The sequence below is a fragment of the Lissotriton vulgaris genome, chromosome 1_1 (genome assembly GCF_964263255.1).
Source record: "Lissotriton vulgaris chromosome 1_1, aLisVul1.2, whole genome shotgun sequence".
Classification (NCBI taxonomy): Eukaryota; Metazoa; Chordata; class Amphibia; order Caudata; family Salamandridae; genus Lissotriton; species Lissotriton vulgaris.
In genome coordinates this window covers 211563957-211585686 of record NC_141685.1, presented here as the reverse complement: position 1 = coordinate 211585686, position 21730 = coordinate 211563957, and the positions used below count along the sequence as shown (strand labels likewise).

At 45.0% G+C, this 21730-nt stretch overlaps 1 protein-coding gene across 1 annotated transcript in view; it reads right to left on the bottom strand.

The window, feature by feature from the left end:
• LOC147740901 (L-asparaginase-like) overlaps positions 1–21730 on the bottom strand; it is a 145787-nt gene that overhangs the window by 5713 nt on the left and 118344 nt on the right. The window contains exon 5 of the mRNA XM_086925042.1: positions 13279–13441. Within this exon, the coding sequence (XP_086781168.1) occupies positions 13279–13441 (163 nt within the window). The remainder of the gene's footprint in view (positions 1–13278; positions 13442–21730) is intronic.

The window sequence follows — 21730 nt, the reverse complement described above, 5'->3', positions numbered from 1 at the left end:
GGCAATGAATGCACAAAGTGGGTGGGCTGCTAAGCTCCCAAAGAAAACAACATATTCAATTTAAAGTGCACAAGGCAAGGTTCGAAGGAGGTAGCACCTTTGTGGTACTTCCACCATGGGCTTAGAATTTTTTGCCGTGAAGGGAACGGCTCCTCTCCACGCGCTGTGAGGGGAACGGCCAGGCAAAACTACAATCCCCAGCAGCCCCCTGCAGCCAGCGACGCCTCCTTGATGCTGCACTTGCACCCGGAGGCGCCACAAAAACCCCAAGCGCCCCCTGCAATGCGGGACGCCTGGGGGCAGCGCTTAGGTGAAGCCCTGGCCAATGGAGGGCCCGTCCTTGCCCCTCATTGCCAGAAAGAGGCAGGGTAGGGCCACCCCCCTTACACCCAAGGTCGTGGGTTCTTTTTTGGCATTTGGAGTGTGCTTGCAGGTACAGTTCATATTGTTGATACCATCATCTCAGCTTGCTGGCAATATTGGAGTCCCACTGTCATCAGCATAACCCCTATGTACTATGCTTTCATGGACTAGGTGTCAATAAACCCCCTACATTGAACTCAGCCCAATTGATCACATGGACTTAGACTCTGGCCTTTGAACCAGGGCCCTGTTCTGCACATTGCACTTTAGTGTCATTATACTGTCTTAATGTTTTTCATTATTATTACTGCTAAACAATATATAGGCATTTTTTACGTAAATATAAGGTCTTGTTGAGTTCTAACATATGGCACTTTACTGGTTCGCGTTTTAGTACTGTATTGCATGTTCCACATCGTCTATTGCACATTGCACTTTGTCTTAAAAACGGCTTAGCACCTTACTAGGGATCTGGGAAAATAACTCAGTGCGAACAGAGCCAGTCAATATGAATAAGCGGAAGCCAAATTTTGGGAAAAGTGTGGCTGAAACTTTAGCGCCTTCATATTGAGGGCAGAATCAGCACTTCGCAAGGCAGACTCGCTTTAACCCCCGCAGTCTCTGATTCTAAGGTGGTATCTAACCAGGATGTATCTCCATCCTGGTTGAGTCAGTACCCACATGTTGCCCCATCCCTGTTTTCTGCTCATCCTTTGAGCAAGAACCTAGTTCAATCTAAAGCCCTGTTAAATCTAAAGCTACAACTAGAGGGCAGAAAGCAAAACTGAAGGCGACCAGTACTAACAAATCCCCGTCTACAAAAAGGAAGAGCCAGGCATTACCAAAATCAATAAACCTGCTTAGGGCCCACCTGGAAGGAAAACACTAGCTGTCCCCACTGTCCCTAAAGAGGGTCCCCCACCTCTAGGAATCAGACAACGATAGGGCACTTCACTGATAGTACCCAGGAGGGGAATTTTTGGGGCAGGCTCGAAACTTTGATGACCATCTTATTGGATCCCGTCTTCCAAAAAATAAGTTCAGTAGAAGCTGGATTATTGAAACTAGGGGGGTTGGTGAGTTGCAAACTCACAGCCATACCGACAGCTGGCACGAATACTAGCAGAGACCATACAGCTATCGGGGGTATAGGAGCTGGGGTAGGCTCATCTGTGAGGTCTGCAACAAATAGTGAGGTGTCAGATAAGAGCAGTTGCAGCAACATCATGCCCAGCAGTGCAGACATTCCAGCCCTCTCACGTCCGCCCCCTATAAGAGCGGGGTCCTCTGTGCCTCATAGGGCGAGAAGGCCAGAAAGAGGGGACTTACAGCTAACGAGACTCCCCGTTATTGACCTCCCTCCCAAATCCACCCCATATGTAGTAGTTTTGGGGAATGTTCCCTCCATCTGATAAATAAACTAACTCACTGGTTCACACACAATACCACTCTGGGTGCCTGTGTGGCTAAAAACATCCTTATGGAACGCAGGGTCAGTTGGATTGGGAGCTCACGCAAAATGGGCTCTGGTGATTGTGTTATTGTAATTTTTGATTACCCCCATACTGCGGGCAGCATTTTATCTAGAGATACTGGTCTCACCCCCTTATTGGGATCTTTTATTAGGGCTTTACCTCTGGGTTATTTCTGCAACCCAGTCCCTTATAGGGATATTTCTGTCAATATCCCCATCGTATTTTCCCGAGGTGGGTGACCAAATAGATTAGGACCTAGGCAACAGCCAATTCCTATGGTCTACTCATCTCCTGAATTAGATGGGCAGTTTGGCGCTGATCCCTCACTGGTGCTAAACAATTGATTTGCTGCTCTAACTGGCTTGGAGGACTGCGATCGACTAAGGGTCTTCACACCCCGAGCTGGAGCCTGTTGCTCTTGACCGGTCCCCAGCGGAGGTAGCTGTGAGGCCCCCAGATGAGAGACCTAATCATTTCTTATTCTGGAATATTGCAGGACTGGCTAACAAGCTACAAGATCCACTGTGGTTGCAATATGTGAAGCAATTCTCGGTAATTAGCTCCCAAGAAACATTGACAGTGGATTGTGATCAATTTCTGGAGGATTATAAGGCTTTTTTTGTCCCGGCCACTCCGTCGGTGAGTGGATGACCAAAGGGTGGTCTAGTCGTATACATTTCTGTGGCTCTCGATTGTCAGAACCAGGTGATGCCAACTACAAACTCTCGAATTCTGGCATTGTCAGCCAAAAGGGGGGACACAAGGTGGGGAATCATTAATTTTTACAATTCGGTGGCTTGTCCATATGAGCCCTGTAACATTACTACGTTGGGAGCAAACATAAGACAATTTTCTGGTCCCATCATGCATAATCTTTTGGTTTCTGGGGATTTTAATATACACCCCTGTGGTAATCCAACAAATTCTGTATTTCTGAGTCGGGTTGTCCCCGCATGAGGGGTTTTCACTTTGAACATCATGCCCATGGGGAACTGTTGAACAATATGTTAAATCAACTGGATATGATGGCTCTGATGTCTTTAACTGCCCCCAAACTAAGTTTCCTGTGCCAACTTCTAAAGGGCACAGTAGGGGGTCATTTATTGATTTTATCCTAATCTCTTTTTCTTTTCAGTCATCTTTTTATGGTTTTAACATTGTGGAGAGTGAATGTAGTGACCATAATCCATTAACAGTTCATATGACGGGCCCACTAACAGTAAAGATTGGCGATGTTTCAACCAGGGGTGCTCTGAGACCGACAGACGGCAAGCACAGATTAAAATGGTCCTAGGTGTCCCCAGATAAATTTTATAACAAAGTAAAAGTATCTTATGCCCTCGAGTTATCATTATGCACCACTGTGGGTTCCCCCCTAATGAAAGTCTTGGTGCATATGAAACAATAGCGTGTAAAGTGGGTGAAATTCTAAGTGTTCCGGTGAGCGGAAATGCCTCACATGGCCCCAGATGGTATGATTCCCATTGCTCCAAAGCAGCAAAGAGGTTGAGGGAAGCTTTGTCAGCCAAACCAAGAACTAAATCTGAGGTATGTGCTTGTCAAAAGGAATATAAGTCAGCTTTGGCCAAACGTAAGGGTGCTCTGAAGGCAGAGGCTTGGAGGGAGCTGATTGACTCAGGCACTCTCAGGAATAGCTCGAGGTTCTGGAATGCTGTGAAAAGGCCCCCTTTTGACCAGGAAGGGGGGGTGGGGGCTTAGATTCACACATCACAGAAGAGGAATGGGTGCTTCACTTCAAATCCATGTTTGACTGCCCCCTGGAGCTTAATTGCCAAGAAAGTCGGGATACAAAGGACCCTGTAATATCTTTTGAAAAGGGTGAGGTCATGGAAGGTATTATAGGGTTAACTATTATAAAAGCACCGGGCCCAGATGGGATCCCTCCAGACTTACTTAAGTCGGACCCCCCCATTCTGGGCCCCAATACTGGTGGCCGTATTTCATGCAGTGGCAAAGAATGGTTGCCCCCAGTCTTGGGCCTCTTCCACTATAGTCCCTGTCTTCAAGAAGGGCAACAGAAGCAGTACCCACTGTTATAGACCGATCTCCCTCATTGATTCAGTGGTTAAAGTAGTAGGACGCATTCTTTTACAGAGACTATCAACATGGGCAGAGGAGCATGAGATTATGTTGGATGTCCAGTATGGATTCCGACCCAGTGTCTTAACTTATCTATGATACTGAGCAAAAATAATGTTGCTCGGCCCGGAACTATCCATCTCGCCTTCATGGACCTGTCATCTGCGTTTTACTGTGTCAATAGGGCCAAACTGTGGCAGTCCATGAGCGCAATGGGGGTGGAGAACAGTATCCTTAATTTTCTTGAGGACCTGCATAAAGCAACATTAGGTTCACACAGGATTTGCAGGTCACTAAGGAATTTGAGATTAACAGGGGAGTCCGGCAAGGATGCATTCTGGCACCTTTTTAATTAAATGTTTATATAAATGAACTGGATAGCACATTAAGAGCAAGTGGAGTTGACTACCCATGTGTAGGGCGACGTGGCATCCCCGTCCTGCTATATGCGGACAATGCCGTCCTCATATCCAGGGCTGAATTAGGTTTGCAATCCCTTTTAACCACATTTTCCAGATTCATGACTGATTGGGACTTGGCAATTAACAACTCCAAGTCCTAAGTCATGAAAGTGGGGCGACAATCGAAAAAGAGTTTTCACTTTAGTGTTGGCCCAGCTAAGATACCCCACACGAACATATTTTCCTATTTAGGGGTTCTTTTTGATGACCAACTTAAATGGGGTCCTCTAATTGTTAGGAAAAAAGAGGAATTGGCTCAGGTAAACACAGTGTTAGACTTGGGGGTCTCTAGTTGGCACAGGTAGGTACTTGTGACAAATAGGGACCCTCTCCTCTAGTCAGAGTAAGCGGGATTACACTCCTAAAATAACCCCTGCTTACCCTCTAGGTAGCGTGACACGAGCAGTCAAGACTTATTTCAGAGGCGTTGTAAGTTAAGCATTTGTGACCACATACAGTAACTCAATGACAACACTACAAATGGGCACCACACAAGGTTTTATATCAAAAATAAGTATATTTTATATTGAGTTACCACAAGACCAATTAACGACCAAAAGAATCCACAGTACTATTAGCTTTCAAGAGTTCTTCTTAAAAGGAAGCATTGTAGAACGCGTTGTCCCTTGATGCGGTGCAGGGAGCAGGCCGTTGACAGAGTCGGTGGATCCAAGGCTTGCGCTGCAGGGCAAGACGGTGCTTCGATGCAGTGCTTGCAACTTGCGGTGTGGAGAACGAACCGGAGTTCGGGAGCTGGCGTTGTTCAGTCCGGACAGCGGTGCGAGTCGGGCGGTGCGTTGCGAAGCGTGCGAGGCGGTGCCCAACTCCGGTGCGGTCAAGGGACTCGAAGTCAGCAGCAGTGACCTCGTCGGTCAGACCAGTTGGATTCAGTGAAGCGAGGCGTTGCAGGTTGCGGTGTCTACCAGTCGCGGTGCAGGCTACGGCTCTGTGACGGTGGCAGGACGGAGTCAGTTTGCGCAGAGCTTGCGTTGTTTGAGGCGGACGTTGCTTGATGCGGTGCCTACAGGACACTGGTCCGGTCGTGAGAGTCGGTCACAACTCCCTGCCTCTGTAGCCACTTGCTTCCAGCAGCAATTCACAAAGGCTGGTGAAGTCCACTGGTCCTGGGACTTCGGTCAGGGGGCAAGCTCTGTTCCAAGCCCTTAGAGATCTTTTGCACAAGTTGAAACTAAAGTCCACCAAGTTCTTTCTCCTCTCTTTGGCAGCCAGGCAACCAGTGCAGGCCAATCCAGCAGCACTCCGGCTTGGGAATAGTCTCTCCTCAGTTTCCTAAGGTTCCTTCTCCTCAGCAGAGGTTTTGTCTTCTAAGTGCAGAAGGGATTTCATTTCTTGGAATCAGGGTCCCAATATTTATACTCCAAAATCCTTTGTTCTCTGAGGGGAGAGGGGCATGTGCCCAGTCCCAACCAGTTCTAAAGCACTCTGTTGACCAGACTTCTCCTTTCCTTTCACAGTGCAGGGTAGGAACATCAGACGCCCCACAGGAGGTGGAGCCAGCATTGTGGAAGGCAAGTACAGCCCTGGAGCTCTTTGTTGACAGTCTTCCTTCTCTTCTTTCAGTGTGCAAGGCAGAGACATCAGACACACAACAGGGGGTGGAGCCAGCACTGTGGGGGGATGGCACAGTCCTATTCAGGTCCCAGGTGCAACTCCTCCTTCCCATCTAGATGCAGATCTCTCTATTCACCACTGGGCTGACACATTCTGTCTCCTGAAATCCCCCAGCCCTGTCACTCAAACTGCAGAAAAGGAATGCACAACCTCGCAGAGGCAGGCTTAAATAGTTAGGCAAGCAAATACCTACTTTCTAAAAGTGTTATTTGCAAACACAGAATATTAAAATAAACTTCACTAAAAGATGTATTTTATTATTCTGAGTCCAGGCATACTAAACTCGAATTTCTACCATGTTCTCTGAACCTGTTAGGATTATAAAGTATAACAATTCTAACAGCCCATTCTGGCCTATGGAGAACAGGTAGCCTTGCAATAGTGAAAAACGAAAATGCTGTAATTGACTATTAGGACATGCCACACACATCAGGGCTTGTCCTACCTTATACTTACAATGCACCCTGCCCATGGGCCTACCATAGGGGTGACTAATATGAAGTCAAGGGAAGGTTTAGGGACTGGCAAGTGGGTGCACTTGCCCAGTCAGCATGACAGTTCCAGACTGCACATAGGCTCTGCAATGGCAGACCTTAGACACATTTTATAAGGCCGCTTCTGTCGGTGACACAACCAGTGCTGCAAGCCCAGTAGCAGCATTTGGATTTACACGCCCTGGGCACACTCAGTGCACTGTACTAGGGTCTGACAAGTAAACCAAATGGTCAATCATGGAATCACCAATTAATACATACTTTAATTTACATTAGGGAGAGCATATGCACTTTAGCACTGATCAGCAGTGGTAAAGTGCCCGAAGTCATAAAATAGCCAACAACAGGTCAGAAAAAATAAAGGAGGGAGGCAAAAAGTTCAGGGATGACCCTGCAAAAAGGGCCACGTCCAACACACAGCAATTTGTACTTTGCCTCTAAAATAGAGAAGAAACCTACAGGAGCTATGTTGCAGGTTTATCAAGCCAAAAGCTTGGCAATAGCTACCTACGGCAGTGAAATTTGGGGATATACTGCCACAGATTCCCTCCAGGTAGTGGAGAATGATTTTTTGAAATGTTTATATGTGTTCCGCGTGGAACCTCTAACCTAGCGGTCCACGAGGAACTGGGGATCCCCTATCCAAGTGATGCTCTTGCTCTGCGACCCCTGCTTTCTGGTTAAAGTGCTGGCTGAATAAAGAGTTAACTTTAAACCATCTGATTTTAAGAGAGTGCATGTCCCTCAACAATTCATCCCGTATTCCCTGGCTTAGGTATAATAAAAGTAGTTTTGAAGGGATAGGGCAGGCAAACTATTTTTTAAGCTTGATGTTATTGTCAAGAAGGACGTGGAATTAACTAAGATAGCCTTCCTGACCTCGAGGAAAGTGGACAGGGAAGCAGAGGAGGTGCTGAAAGCTAGTGTTTGTACATCATTAGATGCTTAAAACAACTCTGATGACGGATCCTTATCTTATGGAGTCTCTGTCAACACATGAGAAGTTTTTATTAACCAGGTTTCGGATGAATCTTTTCTACTTTTTGCTAGCCAGATCTAAGGGTTATAGTAGAGGTCAAGTGCTAGCTCCCTGCGGCTTCGACTGACGGATTGGTGTCACTACAACGCATGCTTTTACATCGCATGCCTTTACAACGCGGTTTTTACCACGCAGTCCATTACAACGCATAATGCTTTTAGGCGCTGGATAGTGAATTATTTAATTTACTATTCCAACTCCAGTCCCCGTGGATAGCAGGGAAGGTGTTGGATAGTAAATTAAATATATTCCCTATCCTAGAGCGCCCCCCAGCGCAATGCGTTGTAATGGTATGCGTTGTAATGGTTGCGATGTAATGGTAGTGCGTTGTAAAAAATGCGTTGTAAGTGATGTTCCCCTCGACTGACAGTCTCCGTAGGACTTGCTGCACTTCATGTTTTTAAGAAATTTGTATGGAACCGCCGTATGCATTTTTTGGTTCCCATTTTAAAAAGAATGAATTTTAGACTGCCTTGACCTGCCCTTATGTATCTTCAACTGCTGAAAGAGTACTGCATCTTTTTTATAGTAGGGCTTTTAAAAACTTCTGTGTAATCTTGGACATGTATGGATGAGTAAATTTTGTCGATCTAGGCATGTTTATTAGTTTAGCATATTAAGCATGTGGAACAGGACAAAGTTTTAAATTATGTTTTAATATATCATTGATTTATGTATTTGCATCTGTGTAACCTTTATGGTTTTATGAACAAAAACTGAATAAATATTAACTGAATTGAAAATTGAATTGAATAGATGTCCTGGCACGTGAAGTTGTTCTCTTTTTCCAGGGGTCCAATTCTGCCAAGAAGTCTCAGAGCCTACAATATGAAATTTTCAAGGACATTTTACTGCACTATAACAAATTAATGACTGTGATTCAGAGAACACAGCAGCATCTGAGACAATCTTGGACATGATTTGCTAGTTGCCCAGCAATCCGCGGTTCTCTGGATCTTGGTATTAAAAAGTATGGGCCAGTGTTTACAGTTTTATATGTCTCCAGTGCCCGACTCTGGGTCACTCTTAAAGCCAGGGTGCTCTTCAAGCTGACTTGACCTTCAGGATCACTGATTCTTCTAGCCCCAGATGAATACCAGAGCTCAACATCTAGCAATAGGCAAGTTTGGGGAGCAATGTTCTTACCTCCAGCTGTACATGCTTAGTTTTTTCCACCTTAAAGAGATCATTGCAGATAGACATTTTTATAGCCTGAGCAGCTGCATAGTACGTTTTCGCCACTGCAGGTCACAGCACAAGCTGTCGGGAAAAGGGCCACTCCTTTGGTATTGAACACACTGTAAATACAACAACTGTATTTGCCAGGAGTCATTGGATGAAGTCCAAGGATCTTGTAAGATGCACTGCTTGTCCACACAGTTGTGGATTACAATAATTTGAGCAAATTAATCACGGTTGGGGCCCTGGATCCAGGTTGCCCATTGAAGCCACCAAGTGCGAGAAGACGTTTCAACACTATGGCAATGCCCATGGGTCTTCAGTGGGGACTTACAAACTCCCACACCAACACATCTCATATGTTCCAAAGATGGTTTCCTCAGACTTCCTGTGATACCATTCCTGGGCAGCTGTTATAGCCTCAAAACATAGGACCCAGGGGGAGGAGCTACGCCACGAACTAAGATGGCCGCATAAGCTCCCGGCTCCGCCGACCTCCACCGGCGGCTCGTCTATCCTGTTGTTCATCCTCTACCCACGCCCTATGCCTGGATGTATGAAGGTTACCTGATGCCAACTGTGCCATCCCGGACTTCCTACCTTAATCAGCGACGGAGTTATGTCATGTCCCATTTTTGGCCTACTCCTGGGCTGCCGCCGGGACCTCGATTTCTGAACTGTCCGAGCGGGAACTGATCAACATCGGCTGTGGGACCGAGATTGTGGCCGGTCTTACGGATTTGAATAATTCTTTCCACTTTCGACTGGTGACCTCGTTGATGGATGGTGCCGGAGTAGAGACATCGTGACGTGCTGCGATCCTCCTGCACCGTGGCTGCGGGTTGTGCGCCTGACCCTCGTTTCCCGGTCCGGGGGCTGACGGGCTGCACCCACGGCCGGTGATTGTGTTGAGCGTGCCAGATCGGGGCGCCCCCGTTGTTGAGATCGCTAAATGTGTGCCCGGAGCCCGGCGGTGTGGGCTGGAGACTGTGTCCCCCTCCGTCCTTTGGGCCCCGAGATGGGGGGGATGGATAGCGCACATTCATTGAGTTCCGTAATGGCAGCGATTGGGGCGCTCCGCTCACAATTCACCGTCACATATGTCTCCCTGGTGGCAAAGCTGGATGATGTCTGCTCGCGACCGGTCACTGACGCTGCAACTACTGAACAGCAGTTTGTGGTCCAGTCGAGTGATTTGACCCACCATCTTGAGGTGCCCGAGCGGCAGCCCGACTTCGCTCCTTTGGGAGTCGGGCTCACTTCTCCTTTACCCGCTACAGTGCCTGGTCTTCCCTTCACGTTTCCTATCTGATGGAGTATCGTCGCTGGAGGTTCTGATCGTCAATGCCGGGTCTCAGGGTCCCGTCGAATGGGACTGACATTTTTCTTCGTCCCGGCCCATCTGTATAACGGAGGCCGCCATTTTGGTTCCGGACTTTGTTTTATCTTCAGTGCCTCGGACTGCCATGGACGCTTTGTCTGCCTCTGGTCTGTGGCTTGGTTGGCGCGTGCTCCGGAACGGATTCGCACTGGTCAGGGCTGATTCCGACTTTGAGTTGTTCTTGCTCCTTGCCACTGCTTTGTACCACCTGAGACGCTCCTTCTGATCGCATTTGTTGGGACTTTGGCGATAGATCTCTCCGTAACACTAGTAGGGTTGACTTTTACTTTCCTGGGATTGCTCAGTTCACTTTTGCCGGGATTGCACCGAGTATCTTACCGGGCCTGGGGTGGGGTGGGGGGGTTTCTTATTGGTGACTGTCCTCCCCGGGATAATGCCGAATGTTCGTGTTGATTGACGATGATTATGCCTCGGGGAGGTCACTGCCGGCGGGGGGTACCGGGTGTCCGGGAGTGTGTCTGTTTCTCTCCTCCTCCACTTCTTGTACTTTTTCCCTTCTGTGGGGCAGTTCCGGGGCGACAGGCACGCTGTTAGTGGGTTAGGCCGTAGCCATTACAGGGGTGCAGGATGGCGGGTGCGGGGGGGGTTTGTTATTTTAGTTTGTTTTGTTCTATGGTCCCTATCGCTCTTTTCCGGCTTTGGGAGGGTTCTTTCCTCTTTAGTAGGGTTGGCTGTCTCTAGGTCTCGCACCTTTTTTCTTTTCTGGCATCTCAACAAGCCTCTGTTTCTCGTTCTTGGGGGGTGGGCTCCCTGGGGTGATACTTAGAAATGTTGCTTTCTGTAATACTGCTTATTGTCCAGTCTTACCGCCGTGGCTGCCTAGATTACATAGTTGCTGTATCATAGCCTATCTCCGACTGTAAATGGGGTACGTCCCCCTCGTCTCTTTTATGTATTTCTCATGTAAGGTGTGATGTCCTGGTTGTTGCAGCCCCTACTCTTCTTCTAAAATTTAAAAATGAAAACCTCATATCCTGTGTTGCGAGCCTCGCAGCCACGTCTGGTGTACCTTGAAATATCCTGATTGCTGATTGGCCTAAGTTTTTCCTGTTCCTATTAATTGTCTTTGCGGCCGGCCATGATGGTTGTGGGCCTGCGCATGTATCTCCTTTTTTTTTTAATAAAGGTTTTCAAAAAAAAAAAAAAAACATAGGACCCAACCTTGCAAACATGAGTAGTCGGCTAAATGTTTATATCATTGGAAAACATATTGACTTTATTAGGTCATCTCTGTGGATATTAGGCACAGACATATTTTCGTTCTCAATTGGACTGTCAGTTGTTTTTTATAATGCATGTATGTTTGCTTTCATGTTACCACGGCTGAAGATAATGGACCTCTTCTAGTTTCTGAGCACATACTAAGACCATTCCCCTCTAGTTGAGGCAGCAGCATTGAGTATTCCTGAAGACAGCCTTAGAGAGCTGTTAGTGAAGGTTGGCTCACTAAAGCACGTCAGAGCCCACCCACTAAGTCAGTGATGTCAAATCTTCTTTGCCCCAAGAATCTGGTATGAGGAGTTCCTATACTCTCAAAAGAACTGGCCAGCCACCATGTTATATATAAGGTGCCAGCCCTTATCTGCACCGCTGTGCGCCTTTGTGTGTGACTAGAGATATTTTGCTGCCCCCAGGGAAGTTGCGAACTCGCATCTGTCCTGCGGTCAGCGCATAAGTGAATGCTGGAGAAGCTGTTTGAAGCAGCCGTCTCTCTTCCAAGGTGCGGGTGGCACTGGCCTGCTTTTGAACAGGGGTAGAGATCCGCCTGCAGGTGGGTGCAGTGAGTCACAGCCCCCGTCAAAAGTCTAACTTTCTACTTTTCAGTATTGAGAAAGGTAAACTTAGACCAAAACCCTAACTTTACTACTTTTCGGTAGTCACAACAGTAAACTTAGACCAAAACTCCAACTTTATTTGTAGTAGCTTTCCTTCGTGAATATCGAAAAGCTGTAAAGTTAAACTTCTGGTCTAAGTTTACCTTTCTGAATACCGAAAAACAGTAAAGTTAGAGGTCTGGTCTAAGTTTACCTTTGTGAATAACAAAAAGCAGTAAAGTTCGACTTCTGGTCTCAGTTTACCTTTCTGAACACCGAAAAGTAGTAAAGTTAAACTTTTGGTCTAACTTCTTCTTTCCGAATCGGACCCTATGTTTTTCCCACATTAGCATGGGGCAACATGCCATGCTAATGATGATATGAACCTGTAGAATCATCCATGCATGTTCAATTTAAGAGAAGAGGCCGCTTTCGAGAGCCACAGAAAGCCGGTGCATTAGCCTATGGAACTTTCTGTAATATGGCCCGAAGAGTTACCACCAATGGAAGAACATGTCATTTTTCTCAGATTTGCCCTCAATACGTGTCCATTTAGACCCTGATGGGTGGTCTGCCATCCCACGTAGTGTTCATAGAGAACAGTCATCCGTGGTCTCTTCCAACCTATCGCCACCATCTTTACGAACAAACATTGCGACTGATAAGCAAATTCCCAAAGAAAGTAAGGGCGATTGATATAGCGTTGTTCTATAAACATTCCGTCTGAGAAGGTTGTATAGTTTAGATTAAACATTTATATGGAGCTGATCATTTCCAGAAATTGCCATAGACTGCGTGTTTTCTTGCATTATGTATCCCCTATTTTACCCAATTGATCCCTCCCTTCTCATCGCTTTGTACACAACCCTTAATACTGTAAAGCACTCTGATACCCTCACGGGTCTGGTTCGCGCTCTATAAAACTATCAAATAAATAAATAAATAGAAATAAAATAAGCCTTGGCTCGACTAATGAAAACGCTAGCTGCTGCCAATTTTCTACATGAACGATGGCTGGTCTCCAATGGGGTACTCACCTGTCTAAAGACTGGTAAGGCAACAGTGCTAATTTGTGTACAGTCAAACTATGATGACCTCTTCAGCCCACACTATAGTCTGTCCCACACTCCAGCCTTCACACCACCTCCCCATCCTCTCAGACAACCATCTCTATTTGTTTTCCACACAATAGAGGTGACTTAATGCCATCTCATCATACTTCAGATAGTTCACCCCCTTTTCACTTCACAATCCTGCTCCCTTTGCCTCGCCACCTCTTGCACACCCTGACCCCCTGCACCACCCCAGATCCTCCTCACCAGCGGGGTGGCTCCGTAGCGCAGAAGCACATCCACGGTCTTCGGATAGTTCTGGCACACAGCGATGTGCATGGCTGTCCGGTTGGAGTAGTCTCCCTGGTCGAGGTCAGCGCCGGCAAGGTACCAGGCGCGCAGCAGCTCGTGATCCTGGTTGTGCACCGCCCTGAGGGGGCAGAGAGAGGTAGGAGGGCAGTGAGGTCTGGTAAGAGACTTTCTACACAGAATAATCATAGAGAAGCAAAGTGACATGCCAGAGATTGAACCAGAGCTGTCCCTCAAGGCATGCATCTTCTAAAATCAGCGACCCTCCTAGAATGGACAGAGCCATCTGAGTGGGCTGCTGTTCCTGCAACCATATTAGTAATACGTTAAAAAAACATTATCATTGTTACGTTACAGAGCACTATATACTGGTGCAACAAATGCAGTACAAAAGGACCTTAATCACAATACCAATGTTGTCCAATGCCTTGCTATCCAATCAATGTATTGTTATCATTACATCCCTTACAATTATGAAACATTTATTATCATTTCACAAGATTTCCACAAGATTTGTTTTTCTGACAAAAAGCAACAGCTACAATTCTGAATTCATGACCGAGAGACACAATAATCAATTTATGTATACCTTGAAACAAGGATTGTACATACTCATTTTGCTAATTTTTAAAAGCAAACTTTCAATGGAATTATTTTAATGATGTAATAATGTATAGTATTGGAGAAAATGTGTATTCTTTTTGTAATAGAATAAATTGAAAAGAAAATTATAAATAGTTATGATCATTGTTATGCGTATTCATAGAGTGCAATGTCACCAGCAAGGGTGTCCTGATCCTTCGACAAAGCACGAACAAATGTGTTGTTGACAGACAACAACAGCTATAATGACATTGGTTATGAATACTTCAATTCCAATATTTTCATTTTAATAAGTTTCCAGTTCTGGCATTCTGCAGCACACACACAAAGAGGAAAATGTCTGTAAGGATTGTTTTAGTGTAGGAAAGTATCCCTTCTTTCACTAAAACAATCCTGCTCACCATGGTGAAAGAATTCCTGCATTGGAGCGAGGCAGCACATAGTGCACCAGCACAGGAAGAGAGCAGAAATGAGTCATATCTTAGTAAATAGCACACATTTCTTCTGTCTCACTGTCATGCAGTACAGTGCGGCATGTTCCCTTCCTGCACTGCATGACGTGTAAGTGAATCTGCTCCTGGATTCGCAAAGGTTTTGAGTGAGTATGTCTGAATGACTCCTGAAGCTTAAGCCTAAATTCAGCAGGAGTAATACATGAGTATGACACATTAAAATCTTGGTGAATCTATCATTTCGTGTTCATGAATCCAGATCTTTTGACTGGGTGTGAGTGTTTGATTGGTTCAGATGCTCTGTCCATTACAACCCCCTTTTGTACCGCTTTTGGCTGCCATAAGTGTGGCAGGGTATGCTCAGACGTGAGTCCCTTGCTCACTTTGCCACTGGATTCAAGCAAGCCGGGCTGAAGACGGCTGAAATGCCAGAAACCGGTCCTCGGAAGCTTGTTTCCGGTCCAGGGAAGGCATGGCTTGGCAGTTTGGGCTGGACTGTTCCCATGATGAGGCACAGGGTCAGACTGATTTGCATATGGCCATGTCTGAACTGGGGTGGCAGAGTGGGCTAAAGACCGGTGATGGATTAAACCCAGATCTGTTGACTGGGTGTGAGTGTTTGATTGGTTCAGATGCTCCGTCCATCACCACCCCCTTTTGTACCGCTTTGTTCGCCATAAGTTGGCAGGGTATGCTCAGACGTGAGTCCCTTGCTCACTTTGCCACTGGATTCAAGCAAGCCGGGCTGAAGACGGCTGGAATGCCAGAAACTGGTCCTCGGAAGCTTGTTTCCGGTCCAGGGAAGGCATGGCTTGGCAGTTCGGGCTGGACTGTTCCCATGAGGCACAGGGTCAGACTGATTTGCATACAGCCATGTCCGAACTGGGGTGGCAGAGTGGGCTAAAGAACGGTGATGGATTAAACCCAGATCTTTTGACTCGGTGTGAGTGTTTGATTGGTTCAGATGCTCCGTTCATTACCACCCCCTTTTGTACCGCTTTGGCAACCATAAGTGTGGCAGGGTATGCTCAGACGTGAGTCCCTTGCTCACTTTGCCACTGGATTCAAGCAAGCCTGGCTGAAGACGGCTGAAATGCCAGAAACCGGTCCTCGGAAGCTTGTTTCCGGTCCAGCGAAGGCATGGCTTGGCAGTTCGGGCTGGACTGTTCCCATGAGGCACAGGGTCAGACTGATTTGCATATAGCCATGTCTGAACTGGGGTGGCAGAGTGGGCTAAAGAACGGTGATGGATTAAACCCAGATCTTTTGACTGGGTGTGAGTGTTTGATTGTTTCAGATGCTCCGTCCATTACCAACCCCTTTTGTACCGCATGAACCACCGTCAGCTGCTTCTCAAGAGTTGTCATTGAGAGACTGCTTCCTTCTTCATAACGAGGCCTACTTTGGACCCTAGAATAGAGAACAACTACAGAACAATCGCTTTGCTCCCCATCGTTGCTATACTAGAGGGGAAATGTCTGGCTCAATGGCTCTTCAATTTTTTAGATGACCATAAATCTCTGGATACAATTCAGGTGGGCTTTTTACTGTGCATGGAATTGATACAGGACTCACCTTTGTAGTAGCCTGGATGCTGGACATCCCACAGGACATATTTTGCTGCCCCTCTCTGCCACATTTAACACGGGCAATCATTCTTTACTACTCGATCAGTTCACTGCTGTTGAACTAGATGGCTGTGCCCTCCCCTGGTTCTCATCTTTCCTACAAGGGCTCACCCAATCCATGGCTCTCACCGCCTTTTCGTCTAAACTTTCTCAACTACAGTGCGGAGTCACTCAGAGATCATTCCTGGTTCTGATCTTAATCAACGCCTACATGAGGTGTTTGATTGACATCATTCGACCTTTCAGCCTGGACTTTATGTCCTACGCTGATGATTCTCAACTTATTTTCAGACTTTGCAGCCCTCCTGAAGAGATCCAGTATACAATTCAATCCTGTCTACCAGCCATTAAATCTTGGATGTTAATCAATATGTTAAAACTAGATGCAGATAATAGCAGTCCTGCCTGTTTGTGAAATTCCAGATTATGACCCGATAGTTGAGTTTTCCCCCTAAACCGTTGGCATGGTTGAGACCCTTGACATCAGGTCTGACAAGGATCTTCTCCTGTAAATTTTAGTCATCCCAGTAGTCGCCTGCCTCTTCCAACCATCACTCTTGAGAAACAGCCTTCCTGTCATTCCTCAGAAGTTGAGAACTCGACTATGCTAACGCTGCTATCTTGGTCTTCCAGTTGATACCTTGGCCAGATTACATTTCCTTCAAAGCATGGCTGTTAGACTGGTCACTGGGCTGCTCAGATTTGGCCATGTTATGAAAGCCATGGCAATCAGCATTGACTACCAATTGTGTAGAGAATTGAGAATTGAGGTGGTTAGAACTATTTTATTTAAAGACTTCAAGGGCACCCATAACACAAAAAAAGGATGGTTTGATAAAAACTGCACTAGAAGTTATGGTAGGTTGAAGAAGGCATTACACAGCGAGGCAAGAGACAAGTCCGTGATAAGGGAGTGCAGAAAACTGTACCAGGAAGCCCGAAAAAATAGGCTATCGGAGCTGAAGGAAAATGCCTGAAAAGACCTTATTGAGGCAGCTGAGACTAAAGATAGCATGACATTTTTGGCAACAGTAAATGCACCTTTCCTTGCCAACAAAAGAGATGAACCTAATATTGAGCTGGCAATAGAAGAACAGGTCTGGATAAAAAAAAATTCTAAAGTTTACGCAAGACAGAAGCTAAATGAGGATGCCACTGAGAGATTTGAAATAGAGACTACACAACAGCCCTTCTTACCTATTAAACTTGATTTTTCACTTAAAGATGTTACTATGGCAGTTAAAGCAAGTAAGAGCGGCAAAGCCGCTGGTCCCGACGGGATACCAATTGATTTATATAAATCTAATTTGGAGGTATGGGGTCCCATTTTAACAAGAGTTCAACAAGCGTGCTGCGAAAGAGGTTTTATTTCTACATGGTCCGAATCTATTATAGTACCTATTTTTAAAAAGGGTGACCGTGAGAACCCTGCTTCTTACTGCCTGATATCCTTGTTGGATTCTTTGATGAAGGTGTCGGGCAGGATTGTCCTAGAAAACCTACAGGGATGGACCGAAGAAAATAATATTTTAAGTGACGTCCAATATGGTTTTAGAGCCAGCTTAGGTACAAATGAGCAGATTTTGAATTTAAGTATTTTAATTCATAAATATGTTAGAGCAAAAGGAGAACATTTTTATTTGGCCTTCGTGGACCTTTCAGCGGCCTTTGATTGCGTCGTTCATGAGAAATTATGGGGGATTTTAAACAAACTGAAAGTTGACCCCATTCTAATTCAGTTTTTAAGACAATTGTACATAGGAGCTACCACAAAGGTCAGTTATGGCATTGGGGGCGCGTGTACTGCCTCATTTAAAGTTGAACGAGGCGTAAGGCAGGGTTGCGTACTGGCACCACTCCTGTTCTCTTTATATACCAATGCTTTAGAACAGGAGTTGGTGTCAAATACTAGGGACCCTCCATCAGTAAATTGCCGCCCTATCGCTTCTCTCCTATGCTCGGACGACGCAGTCCTCATATCCTGCACCAAATAGGATTACAAAGGGCCCTTTCTTTTTACACAAGTTTTATGGACAGTCTTGGCCTAAAATTAAATGCCCAAAAAATGTTTTTGATGTCATGCGGTTTTAGTAGAAATAAAACCAGACGCTTCCAGGCTGGGGGAAACAAGGTGTAGACTACCCCCGCATTTAGTTATCTAGGAGTGCTCTTTGATAGATCTGGCTCCTGGGCACCAGCAGTAAAGGCTAGGTCTCTACTCTTTATGAAGTCCATCGCAACACTTTTTAACTTTTCTAAAAAATTGGGGAAAAGCCCACCAGAAAATATATAAAAAATATATTGAGCAAGGTGTGTGAGTATAGCAATCTACGGGGTAGAAATCTGGGGTTTCCAATACTGTAACATAATCCAGCGCATTGAAAACACATTCCTGAGATCCTTTTTAAGTGTTCCAAATAGCTGCCCTGTTTTTAATTGCCATTCAGAATTGGAGGTTACATACATTTCCGATTTGATTAAGGCACAGCTATGGAATTAGATAAGGTTTGTCAAATTTTATGGCTGAAATATGTGGGAACATTTATGCAGGATATTGGTTACCCACAGTATTACACCAAGCCCGATTGTATGAATCTTATAAAACGTAAAGATTTCAAAAAAAGGGTTATGTCTCACTTAGAAGAAAACAGATTAGCATCTGAGTTCAATAAACCCATGGTGATTAGCCACAAATTGACCATCATGACTGTTCACATTCAACCCTATTTGCAGTGTGTTCAGGGCGGTTACGACAGATATCTTCTGACCAGATTTAGGTTTGGGACTTTCCATCATCTAACCTCATACCCAATTGTAAATGACTGGTCAAGAGAATTATGTCAATGTCCCTGTGATAAAGTATCTAGACAAAGCACTATGCCTTTATACATCTACAGATGCTTGAAAATTACTACTGTATTGGGACTATGATGGGCTTCCTAAAGAATGTATTGAGGACAAGGAAAGCTGTTAACATCTGAACTGTGGGATATATGTCCTGGAATGCTTACTAAAGGAAGAATAAAATTCCCCCAATTATTAGCCTAATTTTTTAGAATTTTTCACAATGATAGCTGTCCATAAATTAGTATTAGTATTTAGTATTTATGGAAATGTATTGTTGGATTATGAGTATGCTTTTAGGATTTTAACTTTTCAAAATCGAATCAAGCTCATTTTGATTTGATTTGACTTCAAATCACTGTGTCTGGTTCTCCAAGCTCTAAATGGTAGTGGTGCTTCTGACATTCAGGCTCGAATCTCTTGATACCTGGCTTCGCACACTTCTTTAGAGCCGCAGTTCTTTCATTTAAGACAATCCAGCGTTGGAGACAGAGGCTTTTGAGTCCTGGGACGGCCATCTGCTTCAAACTCTATTGTACATCACGAGGTGATTCTCTAGTTTTTAGAGGACCTTTTATTGGTCAGACCACTGTTATTAGGGGCCTCATTTTGGAAAAGGGAAGAAACTATTTTTACCAAATGAATTATTTTAGATTGTCTTAATTTGCACAATGCACTAAAGTTTCCATGGCTATTAAATATTAATTCCACTTTAGAAAACTTGTTTAAGATATCAGAATGGTCAGAGACATCAAAAATGTTGCTCCATACAAAGAAGGAGATCAGAGAATCCTATTTACAGTATAGGCTGGATTTGAGATCAAGGGCCATATGTGTCATTCCAAATTGCGATTGCAAATGCCGAAATTCTGCGAATTTCGGCGTTTGTGATCGCAATTTGGCTGAGTGGTATGTATGAAAATATGGTATGTATGAAAGAAAAACTGCCTCGCAAAACAAGGAATCTCAAAATTTGCGATTCCTTATTTTGCGATTGCATTTAAGGAATCGCAAATTGCTATTACTTCAATGCAATGTAAGAAGCACAGAAAAAGTGCAATTTGGCCTTAAGGAATCGCAAATTACCACCAACTTCAAGTTGGTGGTAATTTGCGATTTCTCTGAAAAATGCCCTTTTTTGCTTTTTTATAAATCGTATAGCTTAGAGGAGGGGGCCAATAACTACCTGTCATATGTGACCTATATCCAGCAAAGTTTTATGCTACTAAGATTGAGAAGGGGCATTGTTCGTCACCTCGTTGGATTTCCAAAAGTGAGGACCCATCCATCCGATGTAGAACCATGTCCTTGCGATAACAAAAGTAAACAGAGCACATTGCACTTTATGTTGTTTTGAAACTTTCATCATAATTTTAGGTGTTTTTATCTTGACCATTGTTTGTCACCCATAACATTAGGTCACATAAAGTAGCAATGACATTCCTGGTGAACCCCTGATATGTAAGAAAGTTGCCTTGTTCATTCTGAAATCGATCAATGCAAGGAAAAGCATCCAACTATAGTGTCAACATTGAGTTGATTTTATTAATTTAGTAGATGATTTCCCTCGAGCTATAATGATGCCATGACTATTCTTGAAGCCTAATAACGCGAGAATGTACTCTGATATAATGTAAGAAATTAATTGATTTTAATAATTGTGACTGTACCTGTCCTTCTTAAACAGTTTTTTATTTAATATGATTGTACTTTATGGCTAACTCTTTTTGATAGTCGAATGAAGATTCAAACTGAACTGAGTCTTGGAATCATTCACCATCAGCCCTTTCCGGTGGCTCAATCATGTTTTATTTCATAGAGCTTTGAAAACTCACCTCAAAGCTCACAAATGCTAAATAATAGTTGAATTCAGTCCGAGCACCAAGACGGCCCTGGGTGAACGGTATACAATGTTTAGCACACATTTTTTACCACGCACTACCATTACAACGCAGGCATTACCACGCATACCATTACAACGCATTGCGCTGGGGGGCGCTCTAGGATAGGGAATAAGTTTAATTTTATATCCAACACCTTCCCTAGTGTCCACGGGGACTGGAGTTGGAATATAAAATTATACTTACCACTATCCAGCACCTCAAAGCGCTATGCGTTGTAACGGTATTCATTGTAAATACCGCGTTGTAAAGGTATGTGTGGTAATAGTATGCGTGCTAACGTCATACATCCTGGGTGAACATGTGTTTGCAAGGTGATCATTCATTCATTCACCTTTAGGGTCAATGTTGTTGTGAGCAGGGGGAGGTTGAATAGTGTAAAATGTGGAGGTAGATTAGTTCCTTGTTGCCAAGGCTGTGTGCCATTTCTTTGGTCACTGATGTCTTCCTATTGCAATGCCAACGTGTTTTATCTCTTACATGTCTCTTCAGAACAAGCAAGTCACATAAAGTCTCCAGCCTCTTTGGGACACGTTGGTCCCATAAAGTCTCTAGTCTCTTCAGGATAAGCTGGTCCCATAAAGTCTCCAGTCCTCTTCATGACAAGCTGGTCCCATAAAGTCTCTAGTCTCTTCAGGACAAGCTGGTCCCATATAGTCTCCAGTCTCTTCAGGACAAACTGGTCCCATAAAGTCTCCAGTCTCTTCAGGACAAGCTGGTCCCATAAAGTCTCCAGTCTCTTCATGACAAGCTGGTCCCATAAAGTCTCTAGTCTCTTCAGGACAAGCTGGTCCCATAAAGTCTCTAGTCTCTTCAGGACAAGCTGTCCCCCAAAGTCTCCAGCCTCTTTGGGACAAGCTGGTCACATAAAGTCTCCAGTCTCTTCAGGACAAGCTGGTCTCATAAAGTCTCCAGCCTCTTTGGGACAAGCTGGTCCCATAAAGTCTCCAGTCTCTTCATGACAAGCTGGTCCCATAAAGTC